General features: G+C 41.3%; 1 protein-coding gene across 2 annotated transcripts in view; it reads right to left on the bottom strand.

Annotated features, from left to right (window-relative positions):
- The window catches only part of PDK3 (pyruvate dehydrogenase kinase 3), a 66804-nt gene extending 53625 nt beyond the window's left edge, over nucleotides 1-13179 (bottom strand). Inside the window, exon 1 of one of the 2 annotated variants that reach the window (XM_003791917.3) lies at nucleotides 12845-13179. In XM_003791917.3, coding sequence (XP_003791965.1) covers nucleotides 12845-12950 — 106 coding nt within the window. In that variant the 5' untranslated portion in view covers nucleotides 12951-13179. The remainder of the gene's footprint in view (nucleotides 1-12844) is intronic. The other variant, XM_023514372.1, reaches the window with a different exon arrangement.
- Between the last annotated feature and the right edge of the window lie 264 nt (nucleotides 13180-13443).

Here is a 13443-nt window from a genome sequence, read left to right as displayed (position 1 = left end):
CCCGCCACAACGCCTGGCCATTTTTTGGTTGCAGCCATCATTGTTGTTTGGCGGGCCCGGGTTGGGGATTCGAACCCGCCACCTTAGGTGTATGTGGCTGGCGCCTTAGCGGCTTGAGCCACAGGCGCCGAGCCAGAACTACTTACTTGATAACCTTCGGTACCTCACAGACTCTATCCCTCAAAGTGGTTAACAGCTTTTGAACAAAAATTTTACTGGTCTAACACTGTGGTTCTTAACTCTGGAAGGACATAGGGTCTACCAGTGCCTAGTAAGTAGTCCCCACCCCAAGTGATTCATTTTGTTTTACGTGGGAGACAGGTGTCAACTAGTTGTAGGAGCTCCCCAGGTGATTCTCATCACAGACTAACATCTCATCATAGACAGTTCAAGGAGGGAAACAAATCAAAGTACTGCCCAGGCCCAGAGAGTGCCTAGTAAGCATCCAAACCTTTTCCACTTACTCGTCTATTTTTAGTCTTTATTTTCACATCTGAGTTTTGTTTCAGTCTCTTAGGAAACTGACCACAAACATATTCACAGTGTGCAAGAGACTCTTCAGCATAATCAGCTTTTCCCCTTCTCTTTTAGATCTTAAATGGGGAAGATAAAAACTGAACAAACTCACGATGGACATGGCTGTACTTCAGGATGTGGTAATGCTTGACAGGCAGTGGTGATGCGCTTCTTGGTCTTTTCCTCCAGTTTGTTTTGTTCACACACTGTGCCCATCTGTTTCCTCAGCAGTACAGCGGTGGCAAGATGACCAGGTGGGCAGATGCCTGGCTCTACTACCTCCTATATGTCAGTTACCTGTTCAGAACTTCAGATTCCTAATTTGGAAAATGGGCATGGCTGTTTGGAGAATTAAATGATACCATATCTTATCCCAAGTATTGGTAAGTACTCAGTAAATGCTAGTTGAACCGACTGAATCTTTTTCAGTTGCCATACAGAGTTCGCTGGAACTTCCTTCTTCAACAGCTTCACTGGAGCCAAGCCAAGGTCAAAGCAGCAGGAGTACAAGCATGCAGGCCAGAGATGACATGACAGAGAGTATGTAAAGAGCACTGACCAAAGCATCCGTACCCTGTCCATGACAGGCACTTCCTAGAGAACGGGACATTCACTGTGAGGCAAACAGCTTCCTCCCAGAAGAGTTTATTACAAATAAAGTGTCCACATAAGCACATTACATGATCAATATGAAGACAGTAATATAGCAGTGACCACTCTGCTTTCTACTTAATTGCAGAGTCAGGAGGAGAAATTAACCAAACTTCAACAAAGTCCACAGTCAGGTATCAAAAAATACATACTACCAAGGTTAAGGAAACCTCGTACTCTACTAAAACAGATCCAAGAAAGGTTCAGGGACAGAGGCCTGAGTGTGTTCTGGCCTATGAAAATGTAACAATTGTTAGGAAAAACTATGTATAGTCCAAGTTTCAAAGGGCCCTACTGTTTTCTGGCCAACAACACATGGGGAAACATTTAACTTCATGGCGTGCCAAAAATGTTAGAGAGATGATGATTTATTCCCAACAGTGAGACTATTATATACTGACCTCTATGCCCTATTGAGAAAGCAACACTGGTACAGCTCAAACAGGTCAAGTAGAATCACAAATCAAGTCTAAAAACAAAAATAAAATCATGACCACTTGGGTGACCCTCAGGGAAATAATATACCACTGAGTTAGAATGCCAAGTACTGAATCAGAGGGAATATAAATACTGACCTTGGTAAACATAATAGTTTACTATCATTTTTGTGCCATCCATTACAGTACTAGGTATAATCTCACAGTTGAGACAATGACCAGGAGCAGCATTCTCCTTGAAGGATATGAAGGACACCCACAATGGGTTACTGCGAAACCCAGCACTGCCACAAAGGCAAGCGCAGGGGTAAACAGCCTTCCCTGCCCTAAAAATGAAGTAGGCTAACTGGAAATACATCGATACTAGTTTTAATGCCAGTTTATGTGATTAAAAATGGAAGGCCTACGAACCTAGGAACACCAGGTAACTCACCCATAGTCACCTTAGCAAAATGTGCTATTCAATACACACAACGAATAATTTATCAAGAAGAATAGGAGGGCAAGAAAATTGAGAGTTTTTAATTTTAGGTAATAAAGAACTGCCCTCACCAAATTTCAACATAAATCACAAGGCAGAAGTTCACATGTGATAGTGAGTTAAAAGTCAGAAAAGTCATCCTGTTGAACAGAATCTACAAAGACATAGAAATTACTCTGTGAACTTAGTATTTATGATAAAACAGAAACAGCCACGGAACAAGGTTTGAGGTATTCACAATTGCCGTACAACCAGACAACAGAACAGAGCAAAAGCGAGTTAGCTACAAAAGTCTCATCAGAAATGGCAATAAATTCCAGAGAGCTTTAAACAATTTACAAACTGCGATAGGTGATAAATCTGACCATGATCAAAACCCTGTAAATCTGGGTATACAGAAACTCAGATTGCACATTTAAAAAAAAGGAAATCAACATATAGTGTTAACCTACATAAATATATGAGCCAAAGCTAGAAGGACTATCACACACACACAAAAAAATGAATCATAAGTCATACAGCAATTCTTTCCACATGGTTATAATGCTATATTTTGATGATGACTTTGCCAAAGAACAGAATACAATGAGGAAACAATATTTCCACAGCACAATAGCTTGTTATGCCAAATACACACAAGGAATTCACGTGAATGATGAAAACTCCAGATTTCCATTACTAATTGGTCAAGGGCACTTTACACATAACAAAATGTAGACAATAAACCCAAGGGGGAGAATTTTTAGTTCCTATGTTACCCATTATGCAATTAAAATCATAAAACCTCATTTTGGCAGGACTGTGGAGAAACAGGTACACTTAAACTTTGCTGACAGTCCTGTAAATTAAAGTTGTAAAATGCCTCAAAGTTTTTCACATGGCACTTCCACTCAGAGGGAGATACCCTATAGATAAAGCACCCAACTATCTGGAAAAGTCTTAGCTACCCCAAAAGTCACACTCCAGATAGCCAAGGTTTAGTGTTACTGGCATACAGGAAAAATAGAGCTTTACCACTTAAATGCAAATTATGAGCAATCACTGCTCAGTTCTCTTTAAACAGGGAGCTCAATTATCTTAGACCAGAGGTCTGAAAACTTTCTGTATAGATAGCAAACATTTTTGGCTTTGTGGGCCATATAGTCTCTGGCAACTACTCAACTCTGCTATGTAGAGGGACAAAAGCACAGACATGTCATGAATGGCCGTGGCTGTATTCCAGTAAAACTTCATTTACAAAAACAGGAGTTGTCAAAACCCACAGAGTATACAATATGAAGAATAAGCCCTAATGTAAACTATGGACTTTAGGTGAGAATGATGGGTCAGTGTTGGCCCATCAATTATAATCAACATCCCACACTGTGCAGGATGCTGATGGTGCATCCTGGTGGCACAGGCTATGTTTGGGGGTGTGGTAGGGGGTATGTTGGAACGCCGGTTTGCTCGATCTTGCTGTGAACCTAAAGCTATAGTTGTCCCTTGGTATCCACAGGGTACTGGTTCTAGGATGGCCCTCGGACATGAAAACCCATGGATACTCAAGTCCCTTATATAAAATGGCATAGTATTTGCATGTAACCTATGTACATGCTCCCATATACTTTAAACCACCTCCAGATTAGTTATAACACCAAATACAATGCCTACACACTGTGTCATTTGTGTGACTTCAACATAGCATTTGGCACAAGGTAAACTCCAAGTTTTGCTTTTTGGAATTTTTGTCGATTTTTTTCCTAAATATTTATGATCCACATCCAGGGATGAGGAATCCACAGATACTGAGGGCTGACAGTACTCTTCAAAATAAAGTCTGTTAACTGGGCAGGGTGGGGGGACCAGATAGCCAGCCCTCAGGCTTTAGTCCAACATTCTTCGACTAGGGTATTCCTGAGATAAAAGAATGCGCCCAACCCTGAAATCAGATTATCACAGAAGTAAAATAATTGAGTGTCCATACAATATACAGGAAAAGGGGTATTATTTTCTGATTCCATCCAGTAATAAAACCAAGCTTTTCCTAATCTTGCCAAGAGTCTGATCAATTTCCCAAATGCTTAGTGGGAAGAAACCGCCCAGCCATCAATAGGTCAGTAAATGCTATGTCTCCACCTCAAAAGTACACAAGACATACTCAAGTGCTACAAAGACAACAGAGCCAGAGCTATGACTTTGGTGCCTGAGAGCTGTCCCACAGCCTGACAAACCAGGCTATGTTAAAATCCAGCCCTATGAGATCTTAAAGGCCAATTCTGTCTTTAAATTTAAATACTGACCAAGATGCAATAAGCCAGGTTAAACATCTTTAACCTGAACTAAATTGTTCTCTTACCCTTTATTTTTGAATACTTGGCTCCAGTCTCCAGAGAGGTTGGTTTAATTTTTGGCAACACCTCATAGTAGAAAAACTTTATGGCTTACAAAAAAGGTCTGTCATGTACACATGTAAAGGTACAAAACCCACTCAAGATTATTTCCCCCTTTTCCTGATGTGATTTTTTTTTTCAAACAAACCTTTCATCTTCTCCAGGGGGAAAAAAAATCACTGTTCTCTGTGGTAATTAGGCTGCAAGCAAAATGACTTTTAAAAATGAAGACTGCATTTAGAACCAAAGTCATTTCTCAGCGTGTATCAGAGTCTTAAAATACTTTCTAAAGGGAAACAAAAGGTGGCTGGGCCCTTAAACCTGCTGCCTTCCAAAGGCTAGAGGCTCAGAGGTTCACAGAGCCAGGGTTGTCAGACAACCTGCTTTCTGGTGATTTTCTTTGGGAGATACTATATTTAAATGTGGGGACAATAAGGAAGTTTAAACTTATATAACAACTGACTAAAGTGACATAATGTTTAATAACCTCAATATGGAGTCAGGCATGGCATCAGTAATGGCCATTTAAGGAGTGTCCACCCTGTGCACAGCAAACTGAGCTGAGGAAGCTGTGAGATGTTACAAAGAAGAGAAGCATACCCACCCTTGGGAAATAGACAATTGAGGATAAAATCAAAGAAAAGGAGGCAGGAGCCAAATACCTTTAATGCAAGTGCAGCTGTACAAATGTAACCGGGAAATAAATGGGAAGTAAGTCTGCAAAGAGGGGATAAAAGTGTTTAATGAGGGAACCAAAAGTGGACAAGGTACAACTGATAGATGAAAAGCAAGTGCAAATGAAAATGTGAATCATTTCCTACCAACTCATTCAACATTCAGAAGCTTCTATCTTTAATTTCTGTATAACAGTCCAAGTTCTCCTTTTCTTATTTCACCAAGAGAACTTTTAATTCATAGCAACTACTTAAGGAAAAGACAGAACTCAAATTTGTGCAAATATAATAAGGAGCCATCATGACAATAACTGCCATTCAAAGACAATAAATTGGTCCAAAACTCCAGAGAGGTTTATAGAAAAAAAAAGACTTATAAGAGTTATACTAAGAAATAAACTCAATAAATTTTTATCCTGAACATTAAAATGTGATTATCTCCCCATCATTCCTAATAAGGAATATATACTATTTGAAGCCACATGGTCCAACAGAAATATATAAGCCACATATAGAATTAGAACGTTTCTAAGTAGCCACATTAACATAAACTGATGGATGAAATTTTTGATATTTTATTAAGTACATCCATGTAACTGTGCTTGTACCTGCTAAATCTATAAAAATAAACAAATAAATGTGTTATTTAACCTAACATATCCAAAACATTATTTCCCCATGTAATCAGTATATATTTTACTATTTTTTATATTAAGTCTTTGACTATTTTATACTTACAGCACATCTCAATTCAGGAACTAAATGCCATCAGAAATACTTAGATTTCACAAAATTTACAGTTGATAAGGCAGATTCATATATTCAAGTTGTTCCAAACATACTTAAAAGTCAACTGAACCAAGTACGTTTTAAATTTACATCAGTTTCTTAGTCGCACTAGCCACACTGCTCAAAAGCACTCCAAAGGCTCACGTGGCTGACAGGTGGTGAATGATGCTGGACAAAGAAGGTCTAAAGAAAGTAATAATTATGAAGATAATCATTGGAACCAAAAATCCAAACCTAATTATTTATTAAAAGAAATATGGGCCAGCCACAGTAGCTCAAACCTGTAATCCCAGAACTTTGGGAGCTAGAAGCAGGAAGACTGCTTGAGGTCAGGAGTTCAAGACCAGCCTGGGCAACATACCAAGATCCTATCTCTACAAAAAAAAAAAAAAGAAAAATTAGCCAGGAGTGGTGGTACAAGCCTATCGTGCTAGCTACACAGGAGGCTGAGGCAGGAGGATGACTTGTGCTTAGGAGCTGAGGTGGCAATGAGCTGGAGTCACCACCACTGCACTCCAGCCTGGGTAACAGAGTGAGAGCCTGTCTCTAAAAAAAGAGAGAGAGCAAAGAGAGAGGGAGAAAGAGAGAAAGAAGGTAAAACAAAGCAAAGAAAATATACAACATAGAAAAATTAAAGTATTAAAAACAGAAAGCAGGCTTGGCGCCTATGGCTCAAGTGGCTAAGGTGCCAGCCACATACACCTAAGGTGGCAGGTTCGAATCCAGCCCAGGCCCACCAAACAACAATGATGGCTGTGACCAAAAAATAGCCGGGTGTTGTGGCGGGCACCTGTAGTCCCAGCTACTTGGGAGGCAGAGGCAGGAGACTCGCTTGAGCCCAGAAGTTGGAGGTTGCTATGAGCTGTGATGCCACGGCACTCTACCCAGGAGGACAGCTTGAGGCTCTGTCTCAAAAAAAAAAAAAAAACAAAAAAACAGAAAGCAAAAGAAAATTATAGATGCTTATCATTGCAGACCCATCTGTCATATCAGTAAGTATAGACAGGTTAAACTTAACACATTAAAAGAAAGCAACTGATTCACAAAGCAAAATTCAATTTTGCATTTAGAGACATTTAAGGCAAAGTTATTCAGAAAGACTGAAAATAAAAGGATAGCAATGCTATACAAGGAAAAGTAAACAAGAAAATAGGGAACTAGATCTAAAAGTCAAATAAGGAAGAATCCAGGCCAAAAAGCATTCAGTTGGGAAAAGGGCAGCTCTGTAATGCTAAAGGATATATCTCACAGAGAGGACATGGCAGTTCATAAGCATCAAACAGAACACTAACAGTCATACAGCAAATGCTATAGTAGAAATAGGGAGAGATAGAATCATATCATTATAAGACTTTTAACTTCTGTCATGCTTGATCCATGACAAAGTAGATTAAAAAAGTAAAGTTATGCAAAACCTAAATAACATTAATATGATAGCTCTGATCTATCAAATTCTGTAACCTGAGAGTACAAGCTTCTTTTTGTACTCTTGTACAAAAGGAACTGTGTACAAGGAACGTTCACAGGAAATGACCATATATCAGGCTACACAGTAAACATCAGTAAGTTCGAAAATAATTCAGACAACATTCTCTGATCACGATGCAGCAAAACTAAACATAAATAAAATTAAAATACAGAATACACCTAGACTGGAAATTCGAAAACTCCCCAAAACAACTCTTAATTCATAGAAGAATAAAAATCTTAAGATGCAGAAGAGCTGGGGGTGGGGGGGATCAAATACACACATCAGCTACCAAAGCAGTGCTCTGAGGAATAACTGTAGCCTTAAATACCCAAACAAAAAAGAAACTATCTAGTTAACAAAGAGGAAAAAGAATAATAAAATAAACCTTTGGGGATCAGAAGGAATCAATAAAATTGAAGCAGATATTAATAAGCTAGAAAAAAAAAACAAGTCATAAAACTAATCAATAAATCCAACCAAATAAGCCCTCACCTAACCTAATTAAAAAGGAGGGAATAAATAAAGAAGTAAGAAATAAAAGTGAAACAGTCAAAGGGAAAATTAAAACTGTTAAGAGACGACTATCTCAGCTATCCAAATTGACTTAAGAACCTCAATGACTAGGGTAATTTTCAAGAAAAATATATCGAAATGGAATCTAGAAGAGGTAGAAAATCGAGGCAGATCAATGGCACACAATAATAGAGAAAGCTGTCAAAGGGCAATATTTCCCAAAATACACGGAACTTAAAAGGTTTCAGATGGAGTTTCTACCAAATCTTTAAGAAAGAGATAATTCAAAAGAGAAATTAGGCTTAGCATAGAAAAAGAAAAATATTATCTTTCTGAAACAAGCATGACTTTGATAAAAAAAAAATCTAAAAGACCACATATATACACAACACCTGCAGACCAATAGCACACAGATATCTATATAATGAACCCAGAAGCTAAGCATCCTACTATACTTCTGCATATGTTTAAAGTCTAGAGCTCTAAGGCACAAAATGAGGAATGCAAGTATATAATTGTACTGTATATGAAATTTATGCTAAATGAGTAGATTTTAGCTGGTCTCACCAGAAAAAAAAAAAGAATATGTAAGATGATGGATCTGTTATTTGTTTCACTAAGGTAACCTTTTTATTATCTATATGTATCCTATAATATCATGTAGCATACTTTAATTATACACAATAAAACATATCTTTAAAAATTTCCAAAACAGGCTTGGCGCCTATAGCACAGTGGTTATGGCACCGGCCACATACACCCAGGCTGGCGGCTTTGAACCTGGCCTGGGCCAGCTAGGCAACAATAACAACTGCAACCAAAAACTAGCCGGGTGTTGGGGCGGGCGCCTGTAGTCCCAGCTACTTGGGAAGCTGAGGCAAGAGAATCACTCGAGCCCATGAGTGTGAAGTTGCTGTGAGCTGTGACACCACAGCACTCTACCGAGGGTGACATAGTGAGACTCTGTCTCATAAAAAAAATTTCCATAATAAAAAGCTAAAATAAAGAAATATTTACTCGAGGAGAAAAAAATTCTATTTGATACCATTTTTTCACCTATCAAAAGTTTAACAGCAATATGTTGAAAGTTTAGGAAAACAGTTATTCTCAGAAACTTCCAGTGAGAGTGAACAACCTCTGTAAAAAGCAATTTGACAACATTTATCAAAATTACAAATGCACATACTCAGTGACGTAGCAATCCCATGTTTGGGAATTTGTCCCATATATATGCTCAGACATGCGTTGAAATTAATTACAGCGCACACAGTAATTCACTGTAGAGTTGGTTGTCACAGCAAAGATTGGAAACAACCCCTTAGCCATCAGTAAGGGGTTGGCTAATAAATTATGGTACACTCATATAAGCAAATTCTCAGAAGCCAGAAAAAAGAAAAAAGAAGTTCTACAGATACAGATATGGAAAGCTGTCTAAGGTATTAAGTTTAAAAAGCAAGGTACTAAGGTATAAGCTGCCAATTAAACAAAAAAGAGGAGGCTAGTGAACAAAAGAAGGTTTATCTGTCTATATCTTTTTGTATCCTTTGAATTTGGAAGCATGTGATTGGCATCGCAGGCGCTAAAGAAAATCTCATTTTTAACACTCCCCCATTTTGGAATTTCCTGTGACCATTATAAAGTAATAATCCATTTAGAACAATTATTATTCGTGTTACACTTGCTGTGGCACTGTGTGGGAGCAAGGCTGTATTTCAAGTAAAGATTGAGTTTAAAGAATTTTTATTATTTTAAAGGGCATGGAGAAAAACTGCACACAGATCAAACAGGGACAGTAGATTAGACAGAAGATCATGTAATTAATGGTTCTTAACCCTGGCTACGCTTTAGAATGTCTGGGGGGGATCTCCTAAAAATACCAATGCCCTACACCTCCTGCCCCAAGACCATTTAGAACACAACAGAAATTTGGGGTGTAAGGCCCTGGCCTGAAAACCACTCATCTAAATGCTTTCAAACTAGTTCTCAACAAAGAGAAGTCCATGGGACATTTGGCAATGCCTGGAGACATGTTTGTTTGTCACAAGGTAGGGTGGGGAAGTGCTTATAACATCTAATGAGTAGAGGCCATAGATGAGGTTAAACCTCCCCCACAGTGTACAGGACAGCCCCCCCCCCCCAATCATCTGGCCTAAAACGGCAAGAGTGCTGAGGTTGGGAACTTCTGCTTGAAAATAAAATCACTGCTTCTGAAATAACAACCAGTTTGGTCTTCACTTTTCAACACAGGAAATAATTCCCTTACTTACTAACGTGGCAAACATTCACACAAGAAAGCTATTTCAGTGAACGGCCACAGAAACAATTTATTTTCCAACAAGGTTATAACATACTGTGAACAAAATTCTGTGCACATCCTTTCTCCAGTCCCTGTCTAGTTACTCTAGTCAAAACTTAAGGCCCATTTGTAAAGTACCCAGGAAGAAAGCCTGTGGGCCAACATGATTCATCCACCTTAAAATACAGGGTAGCCATAAGGTCCGTGTGCAATTTAAAATTGCACACGGACTTTATGGCCACCTTGTCTACCAAACTGGTGCCAATCAGCTGCCTCTTCTGGAGCCAGCCCTATCCCAAGAGTTTGCCACTGTCCACACCTGGGTGGCTTCATTCATCTATCCATGCTCCCTGAGTGGTCCTTTAAGTATTTGAGTTGGCCCTCTCTTGCAGTTTTCTCCAATCATATGGGGCACAGAGCCTCTTAACTCCTATCCCTCCTCACCTTAAGAACATCTCCACACCCATTCTGAATTCTTAAATTCCCACATCACTGGCCAAAATAGAACTGCTATCAAGAGACAGAACTAAAAGAAAAGCAGGAGTAGGGATGGACTTCGTTTGACAACTCCCTTCTTTTAGTTGTCCTGTCATTAAAGATAGGTTGATTACCACCTAATTCATCTCTGGGTGCTACAAACTAGGCTTGTACTTTCCAGAAAATTCCACTACAATTACATAGAGCTCTTTTATGCACTTCCTTGTAAAGAAAAGTCTTAAATTATGATGCTTCTTTCAGTATCCTAGACCTCTCCCAAAATAGGTCAGAAGACTTTTATGGAAAATATCTATCAAAGGACTTGGTAATTTTCTTTTAAAAACTCATCCCTTTTCCTTTGAAATTACACAGTTCTGAGCTGTGCTTTAGAGATCACCTGATACAATCCACATGTTTTATTAGCAAGGAAAATGAGCCCAAAGTGAGGTTCGGTCACTTAGCCAAGACCACACTCTGAGTTAGTGGCAGTGCCAAAATTAGAACATTTGTTTCTAGTCTGACCCCATAGGTTTTCCACGATAACACTATCCCCCACTGCGGTTTTCCTACTCAAATAACATCCTTGCCAAGATACCTATGAACATGGATAAGACACTAGCAGCTACAGAAATAAATTAACCAAAATCCTGGCCACACTATTAGAGCTATCTCTTAAATTCTGAGGGTGGAAGGAATTGGGAGTTTCTAGATTCCTATTGTTCCTTTTACTGTAAATTAAACTGTCTTGGTTTACCCAGATGAAAGGTTGATACCTTCAGAATCTTCCCTAAACCATAAATTAGAGATGAAAAACATGTCTATTTATAGCAACAGCAACCTCTTCTAAACTCTGAAGTCAGGAACTGACTCAAACCTCTAAAATCCTCACAAGTGGCCAGAGATGGTAAAGTAAAACTACCAAAAAGCTCTTGGGAGTAAAATTCTAAGATGCAAAAATCAATATCTCACTGATCTTTGACTTTCACTATCATTCTCTGGCAAACTGGTTTCTAAAATTTTAATTTGCTCTCAACTTTAACCTACTCCTTTCCACCCTAGCTTTTATTAAGTATGGACAACACCACATTTTGTATATCAGGTCTTCCCCAAATGTTTTATCTACCCTGCACCTTAGTTTTTATGCCCAACTGACACCATCCCTGGACATTTACATAAAAGTAATTAAATGAACAGCCTCCCAATTATTTGCCCTTGAGAGTTTAGACCATCTTTGTTGCTGGATTTTATTTTCCTTCAGGGACGCTGAGTTCCGTGCTGACACCTTGGTGCACACTTTTGTTTTACTTTCAGGTGTTTCACAAGGAATTCTCCAGCTTTCTGGGGAAACATGATCCAGTTAACAGAAAGTGGTGGACTCTATTCCCATCTAGCTAGGCCTCAGGCAAGTTTGCCTCCCCGCACCCCCTCCCTCTTCTGCACTCCCATCTCAATCCAGGGAGGCTTTCCACCCGCCCATGTGACAGGGGAAAGGTGGGTGGGACACCAAAGGAGAGGAGCAGCAAAAGGTGTTGACACCAAGGCCAGAGTTGTATTAGATCCCTGCTCTGAGGCTAGGAGCCCACACGTCCTCTTGTCGGGAACATCTAAGTCGTTTGTAGTCCAGGCCCCTAATTGCTTTAACTTAACCTGATGACAACTGTTCGAGTCCCGACACTCCGGCGACACGGAAACACCTTAGAGCAGAAAGGGGACAAAATGCCATTGCATAATTTATTCAACCTCAAGGTGTTTCTACATAGCTCTTACACAACCAAAAAGAAAAAAACAAAAACCTAAGAATAAAAACATTAAAAAGCCTCCCACGTTTCGTTCTTAAGTTTTAAAAGGAGTGAGGTTTGTGACAAGTAGATTTAAAACTAAGGATGGCAGTTTCGGGGAGTCCCGCCTGCGATGAGTATCCTGCGACGAGACGCGGTTTCCGTGTCTCTTGGGTAAGCTTCAGGCTGGGTATGAGGGTGCCAGGCCCTGTCCCCCCGCCCCCCCCCCCCGCTCCCAGAAACCCGAGCCCCAGGAGAGCCCCTGGGCATCTCCTACTCCCTGACCGCGGTTCCCACGCACTTTGCCTCAAAGCTCTGGAGACCGGGGTGACCCACGGGATGGCGGCGGCCCCGCGCCTAGGGCCCATGGGGGCCCGTGGCCCCACACTCACCGAAGTCCAGGAACTGTTTGATGGAGAGCGGCGATGGCGAAAAGCGCGAGTAGCGCTCGATCTGCTTGGGCACCGGCTGCTTCAGCAGCCACCGGAACAGCCGCATCCTTGCCGGGGCAGGGCAGACAACTGCCGAGATGACCAGGTGGTGTCTAGGGCTGGCGCAGCCGAGCCAAGCGGATCGGGCACCACCACCAGGCGCGCGCCCGGGCCTCTAGCTCGGCCTCGGCGCCGCCGGTGCAGCGGCAGCAGCAGCACCAGCAGCAGCAGCAACAGCTCTCGGGCCGCCGACGGCCGCCCGTGGCTTCCCTAGGCTCCGCCCATGGGGCGGGGCCAGCCGCTGCACGTACGCGGCGCGCGAGGGGCGCGGGGGGCCCCAGGGGCACGCGGTCGCACGCGCCGGCGGCCGATTGGCTGCCGGTGCCTCCTGTTTGCTTTCTGCCCGGGTGCGGCGCGGCTTTGGGCCCTCCTTTCCTCACTCGTGGGACTTGGCCCGGCAGAGCCAGCGCAGCCCCTCGGGGCCCGGGCCCCGCCCCCCGGCTAGGTCCGCCGCTGCCGCCTCAGCGGCGACGAGGTAGTGGAGGTGCCGGGGGACCGGG

This window comes from Otolemur garnettii, unplaced genomic scaffold (assembly GCF_000181295.1).
Source record: "Otolemur garnettii isolate 467f Iridium unplaced genomic scaffold, OtoGar3 scaffold00051, whole genome shotgun sequence".
Taxonomy (NCBI): Eukaryota; Metazoa; Chordata; class Mammalia; order Primates; family Galagidae; genus Otolemur; species Otolemur garnettii.
This window is presented reverse-complemented; position numbering and strand designations above follow the sequence as displayed.